This window comes from Pseudorasbora parva, chromosome 6 (genome assembly GCF_024679245.1).
Source record: "Pseudorasbora parva isolate DD20220531a chromosome 6, ASM2467924v1, whole genome shotgun sequence".
Taxonomy (NCBI): Eukaryota; Metazoa; Chordata; class Actinopteri; order Cypriniformes; family Gobionidae; genus Pseudorasbora; species Pseudorasbora parva.
Genome location: NC_090177.1, coordinates 32667667 through 32675455, shown reverse-complemented (window position 1 = coordinate 32675455; position 7789 = coordinate 32667667). Strand labels below are relative to the sequence as shown.

General features: G+C 42.1%; 1 protein-coding gene across 1 annotated transcript in view; it reads left to right on the top strand.

Annotated features, from left to right (window-relative positions):
- The first annotated feature begins 1560 nt into the window (after positions 1-1560).
- Positions 1561-7789, top strand: part of LOC137079118 (prestalk protein-like) — a 30233-nt gene continuing 24004 nt past the window's right edge. The window contains exons 1-4 of the mRNA XM_067447080.1: positions 1561-1597; positions 2991-3140; positions 3467-3616; positions 4082-4237. Of these exons, the coding sequence (XP_067303181.1) occupies positions 1561-1597; positions 2991-3140; positions 3467-3616; positions 4082-4237 (493 nt within the window). The remainder of the gene's footprint in view (positions 1598-2990; positions 3141-3466; positions 3617-4081; positions 4238-7789) is intronic.

Below are 7789 nucleotides of genomic sequence, written 5' to 3'. Positions count from 1 at the left end.
CCTAAAGAGAAATGGAGGAACATTTTGTGGACTGATGAGAGTAAAATTGTTCTTTTTGGGTCCAAGGGCCACAGGCAGTTTGTGAGACGACCCCCAAACTCTGAATTCAAGCCACAGTACACAGTGAAGACAGTGAAGCATGGAGGTGCAAGCATCATGATATGGGCATGTTTCTCCTACTATGGTGTTGGGCCTATTTATCGCATACCAGGGATCATGGATCAGTTTGCATATGTTAAAATACTTGAAGAGGTCATGTTGCCCTATGCTGAAGAGGACATGCCCTTGAAACGGTTGTTTCAACAAGACAATGACCCAAAACACACTAGTAAACGGGCAAAGTCTTGGTTCCAAACCAACAAAATTAATGTTATGGAGTGGCCAGCCCAATCTCCAGACCTTAATCCAATTGAGAACTTGTGGGGTGATATCAAAAATGCTGTTTCTGAAGCAAAACCAAGAAATGTGAATGAATTGTGGAATGTTGTTAAAGAATCATGGAGTGGAATAACAGCTGAGAGGTGCCACAAGTTGGTTGACTCCATGCCACACAGATGTCAAGCAGTTTTAAAAAACTGTGGTCATACAACTAAATATTAGTTTAGTGATTCACAGGATTGCTAAATCCCAGAAAAAAAAAATGTTTGTACAAAATAGTTTTGAGTTTGTACAGTCAAAGGTAGACACTGCTATTTTTTTGAACACACCCATTTCAACTAATTGCCCAATTGCACAGCCTTAAGAGCGTGCATATCATGAATGCTGGGTCTCATTTGTTTTCTGCGAATCTACTGAACCTACTGGTAACTTGTTTGCCACGTAGCGATAAAAAATATACTTAAAACCTTGATTATTCTGGTTAGTCACATTGTACTGCTATTATTTTGAACAAGACTGTATATATATATATATATATATATATATATATATATAATCTCAAAAAGTACCGATAAGAATACCGTTAAAGTACCGGACCGATAAGCAGTATCGTTAAGAGTAGTAATACCGTTAAAACCTTAACGATACCCATCCCTAGGGTTGGCAGACTGGCCCCCCGATGGCACTGGGAAAGAGCGGGCGGCAGAAATTTTTGAAATGCTGCCGCTTGCTTCCTGGCCTCCTGGTAACGGTCGACGACTGTTGTTACAGCGTCACCAAAGAGGCCAGTCGGCGAGACGGAGAATCCATAAGGAACTTTTTGTCACGTTCTTTAATATCTGACAAATTTAACCATAAATGTCTCTCCGTGGCCACCCTGGTCTCCCTGGTGGCACGAAGAGACAAATCTGCCGCCCGCCTAATTTCGGCGATCGTTTCTCTCCCCACTTCCTCTGTTTCTTCATTAATATCCCCCAACAGATCAGCTTGATATGCTTGCAGGACGGCCACCGTATGTAAACAGGCGGCCGCCTGCCATGCTGCCGAGTACGCCCTGCCCACCAGCGCTGATGTTGTTCTCACGGGCTTGGTGGGCAGCTGCGGGGCTTGCAGCGACGATGCAGGCTCGGGGGAGAGATAGCTCGCGAGCGTCTTTTCCACCCGCGGCATCGCCGCATAACCATGAGCCTTCAACCCGTTTATATTGGAATATTCAGATGTGGACGGGTTAAAGACTCTGGCTGATGCTGGTCTAGCCCGGGAAAAATGGCAAGCCCCGCCTAGGAGGTTGTGTACATGACGGTAAAAATCTCTCGTCTAGCCTGCTTGTATGTTTGTGTGACTCAGAGCGCTCGGCCGGCCAGTCTAAACTTAATCTGGCAACGGCGCGAGTGACAACCTCCATAAGCTCCTCCTGTGCGTGCGTGTGTAATGGTGGAAGTAACTCGTCAGTTTCATTTATGCTTACAACATCCAGTTCCTCGGAACTGGAGTGCTGCAACTGATCTTGTGCCTCAGCGCGAGCGGAAGAAACCGCAGAGCGTGCTTCCAACTCGCGAGCTGAGGCTTGAGATCCAGCGGGTAAGGGCAGAGATAGGGGATCACCCGTCTCTAACCCCGCCACTAGATCTAACTGCGATCCCCAGGACGCGAGCCTTCGCTGCGCCTCGGCAACAGCGGGACCCGAGCCCTGAGGACCGCAAGCCAAAGCACTCTCCTCGAAGAGTGCCCGGCGTTATCTCAGTGTTCACATTGGGAGACTCTCGCAATGCTCACAGCCAACCCCCTCGAGAGCTGACTAAGCCCCATGCTCAAGCCCCAAACACATTACACACAGGTCGTGTGTATCCCCACCCGTGATGTAACGAGGGCAGGGAGTAACACATCGCCTGAACTGACTAGACATTCTCTTTTCTCTTTTTTTGACACACACACAATAAATGGACATACAATATCACACAGAGCGCTTTGTGAAGACACAGAAGCTAGTGACTGTTTGGTCCGGGTATGCTTTATAGCTTCCTGGTCGATGACGTCACCCGCCCGTGACGTATCGTCCCGCTATTGGAATGATTACACAAGTGCTTCATGACATGGTACGCAGAGGCATCCCCTAGCGTTTCGACGCAGCTCGAAGTTCCCTCGAGATAGGGAACACTTATTTCAGAAAACTTAAAAGGGGCATTTGTCTGGATTAAATCAATGAGTGATGATTTATTCCGCCATTTAGGATTTGACCATGTAGGAGTGTTAATTAATTGAGTCAAATTTAAAATGCTACACTGCTCTTTAAAAGCATCTGATATCGGCCTTAGCCAGTCCCAGTTCAGATCACCAACAACAATAGTATCATTATAGGTCTTGACCCAGTTGAACAAAATTACGCCAAATGATTTCAGTTATTTCAAAGGTCCTTACAGCCTACAACAGCAAAAGAACCGAAACCCACAGCAAATAAAACACTAAGTTTAAAGTAGAAAGACTGAAATGGTTCTTTCTTGTAAAACATATTCCAAAAATATATAGGTACAACTTACAAAAAATAAAAACTTTTGACATTTGACATTCAGCATTCAGTGATATGTTTTCTCTGTCATGTGTCTGTATAACAGTAAATCCAGGAGTGTGTCCAAACAAACGTTATACAGCAGACCAGTGTGCCCGGATACGTTTTGTGTCGTGTGTCGATGACAGTGACTGTGCCATGAATGAGAAATGCTGCAGCAATGGATGTGGACCTCAGTGTATGGCTCCAGCTACAGGTATTATATTATATTATATTATATTATATTATATTATATTATATTATATTATATTATATTATATTATATTATATTATATTATATTATATTATATTATATTATATTATATTATATTATATTATATTGCTGTTGAATGCTTTAATCTTATTGGTTAAAATCCACAACAAATAAAATATGAAATTTGAAGTAGAAAGACTGAAATAGTTATTTCTTGTAGAACATATTCCAATAATATATAGGTACAACTTACAAAATGAAATAAAAATACAGTGAAAGACATTCAGCATTCAGTGATATGTTTTCTCTGTCATGTGTCTATATAACAGTAAATCCAGGAGTGTGTCCAGGCAGACGTTATACAGCAGACCAGTGTTCCCGGATAAGTTTTGTGTCGTGTGCTGATGACAGTGACTGTGCCATGAATGAGAAATGCTGCAGCAATGGATGTGGATTTCAGTGTATAGCTCCAGCTACAGGTATTATATTATATTATATTATATTATATTATATTATATTATATTATATTATATTATATTATATTATATTATATTATATTATATTATATTATATTATATTATATTATATTATATTATATTATATTATTGTTAGGTACCTGCATTATTATGCCATAATCATTATTTTAGATGAAAATGGTCTCAGAACGACAATATTATCGTGTATCGTAATAATGTTTTGGCCAACTTATTGTCCAGCAAAATTTGTTATTGTGATAGGCCTAATTGTTGTTGAATGCTTGAATCTGATTGGTTAAACCCCATGCCAAATAAGACATTAATTTTTAAAGTAAAAAGACTGAAATGGTTCTTTCTTGAAAAACATATTCCAATAATATGTAGGTACAACTTAATAAATTAATTATTAAACTGAAAGATATTCAGCATTCAGTGATATGTTTTCTCTGTCATGTGTCTGTATAACAGTAAATCCAGGAGAGTGTCCAAGCATGCGTTATTCAGCAGACCAGTGTTCCCGGATAAGTTTTGTGTCGTGTGCCGATGACAGTAACTGTGCCAAGAATGAGATATGCTGCACCAATGGATGTGGACTTCAGTGTATGGCTCCAGCTCCAGCTCCAGGTATTATATTATATTATATTATATTATATTATATTATATTATATTATATTATATTATATTATATTATATTATATTATATTATATTATATTATATTATATTATATTATATTATATTATATTATATTATATTTTGTTATGTGTTATGTTATGTTTATTATATGATATAATTTTTTGTTTTATCAATCCATAAAAAAAAACGAATTAATTGCACATTTTTCGGTAATTATTCACACCTAACACTAAAGTTCTTTATATATTATTATATTGTAATAATTTCACATTTAATCTCCAAATTAATGTAGAAACAGCATAAAGACAGTATCTGATATTTTATATATTTGTTTAATGGCATCTTTTTATGAATGAAGGCCAGTTTCACTGATACCAATACCATTACTGATGTCTGTATTTATTTATTTTTTACATTTTTTTCTTAAAGGGGTCATGGACTAGATTTCTACCAATTATTTTGTAATGTTTCCTTGAGTATACTTATATTGTTGGTATGGTTTTTACATAAAAAAGTCATACTGCATGTTTTAATTTATTTTATTTTGTTTATTCCTCTAGATTGTGTAGCCCGTTTCGTTTCAAGCAGCATTAGCTAGCCTCAGCTTGTCAAAAATGTGTTTTTACTGTGGTGGTGATCGTACACATTTAAACTAACATTGTGATAAGCTTTAGGTGTTTTATATCTATGGATTTTATTATAGGAAAGACAAGTCCAGTGTTGATTTGAGAGGCTAAATTGATCAAACGTGGTTAACTCACTGTCCGTTGGCATTACTGGACTGGCTTGCCGCTTGCTTGTTACTTTATGCAAACAATACATTTCTATAATGAAGCGCGGATGCAACGTGAAAACAACATTCTAATGCACTGCAGATGGCGAGCGCGCATCACTCGTCACTTCAAGCGGAGGCGTGCATTAATTATTCTTAACTGACATGCTCATCTTCCCGAAAATATTTCCAACGATCTATCAGGTAATTATGTCATGCACACAATGTCAGCGCAGCTAACTACGGCAGCCGGTTTATTCCAAAAATGATCAGTACTTTTGCAGTTGGTTCTGTTCGAGGTCGGATCACGTTCTCACCACAAACTAACCGCTCCAGAGTTCGTTTGAAAGCATACCGAGACCACCTCTTCAAGGAGGTCTCGGTACGCTTGTTTGGTCCGCTTTTGGTGCACACCCGAGTGCGTTTGCTGCTTTTAGACCTGACCAAACGAACCACACCAAAGAGGGAAACAAACTCTAGTACGAATCAACCGAACTAAATGAGGCAGGTGTGAAAGCACCCTAAAAGTCTCTCCTTTATTTAGGAAAGCATAGGTTATATACATTGAATACAAAGTGTGCAACATGATTTGAACCAATGAAAGAGAGATTACATCATGTAGCTCATGGTATAGGAATGTGTTAAACAACGAAAAACAAATTGAAAAAAAAAAAAAAAAACTGTTGCAACCGTCTAAAAACAAACCTATAAGCATCAGTATCTGATCTCCTTGCTTTTGCCCAGGCTACATTTCTCTTGTGAAAATTAGAAATCTTAGCAAATTAGAAATCTTAAAAGTAAACCAGGGATTATCCCTACCCTTAATTCTACATTTACAAATAGGTGCATGTCTGTTCAGAATATCAAGAAAACTGTTTTGAAAATAAGTCAGGGCTAATTCTACATCTTCAATCTAGGCAATTTTACTCCAGTCAAAATAAAACAAATCATATAAAAAACCCTGCTCAACAAATATTTTAATATTTCGTCTTTCAACAATATGAGGTGCACCTTAGTATCTTTAACAGCAGCAATCACACAGTGATCACTTACATCATTTGCAAAAATGTCTCAGGTTACGTATGTAACCATGGTTCCCTGAGAGGGAACGAGACGCTGCGTCGAAACGCTAGGGGACGCCTTCTGCGTACCATGTCATGAAGCACTTGTGTAATCAGTCCAATAGCGGGACGATACGTCACGGGGGGGTGACGTCATCGACCAGGAAGCTATAAAGCATACCCGGACCAAACAGTCACTAGCTTCTGGAAAAGCTGAACAAATCGATCACAGGCATGCCGGGAGTATGGCATCGCGACGCAGCGTCTCGTTCCCTCTCAGGGAACCATGGTTACATACGTAACCTGAGACGTTCCCTATCTCGAGGGAACTTCGAGCTGTGTCGAAACGCTAGGGGACCTCAATACCCACGCCGCCAGAGTCCCAAATGTCTGTATGTGTGATTCAACCCAGAAACACCTGGGACCCCGGAGTAGAGGCTACGTCTAGATTGTAAAACCTCACAAATGTATGCGGAGAGGACCACCCAGCCGCATCACAAACCTCTGACAGTGAAACTCCCGAAATAAGAGCCATAGAGGCAGCCATACTCCTAGTGGAGTGGGCGCGGACCCTCATAGGTGAAGGATGTCCGGCCGACTCATAAGCGAGCGAAATAGCCTCGACTATCCACTTGCTAAGCGTCAGCTTTGAAGCCGATTGACCCTTGCTCGAGGACCAGGTCGGCACCCTCGAGCGTGCCGCAGGTCTGAGCCTCAAGGTACCACGGAGGAAACGCGTGACCCACGGGTGTCTCCCTAATGATGCATTATCTAATGGATTATGATACGCAGATATCACCGACACATACACTTTCAGAGTCGACGGGGATAACCCTGCGGAGAATTTTTCTTGTAAGAACTCGAGAACTGAACCGACCAGGCAGTTAACAGGGTCCAAAGTCTGGTGCGTACACCAGGCGACAAAAACTCTCCATTTGAGTGCGTAAAGTTTCCTTGTGGATGGTGCTCTGGAGTGCAACATGGTCTCTATCACCTCAGTCGATAGACCCGTGTTTATGAACTGGGCCCCCTCAGGGGCCAAGCCCACAGTTTCCACAGTTCCGGGCGCGGGTGCAGTACTGACCCCCCGGCCTGCGAAAGAAGATCCCTCCTGACTGGGATTTCCCAGGGAGGACCCTCTAGGAGAGACATGATGTCTGGGAGCCATACTCGGTCCGGCCAGAACGGGGCTACCAATAAGAGCTGAACCCCGTCCCGGCGGACTCTCTCCAGCACTCCTGGGAGCAACGCCAGAGGGGGAAAGGCATACAGACGCAGCCTCGGCCATATCTGTACCATTGCGTCCAGCCCCAGCGGGGCTGGATGTGTGAGGGACAAGTATGCTGGACAGTGTGTCGTCTTTCGAGACGCAAACAGATCCACCTGGGCTCGCCCAAAGCGGATCCACAGCTCCTCCACCACCTCGGGGTGGAGCCTCCATTCCCCTGGCACCACTCCCTGCCTCGACAGGGAGTCTGCCGCTACATTCAGGACCCCCGGGATGTACATCGCCCTGAGCGAGAGCATCTTGCCATGGGCCCATATTAGCATGTGATGCGTGAGCTTCCACAACCGACGCGATCTCAATCCCCCCTGGTGATTTATATACGAGACCACCGAAGTGTTGTCTGACCGAACTAACACATGGCGGCCCCGCAGGTCTGGGAGGAAGTGTTTGAGTGCTTGAAACACAGCCATCAGCTCCAGCT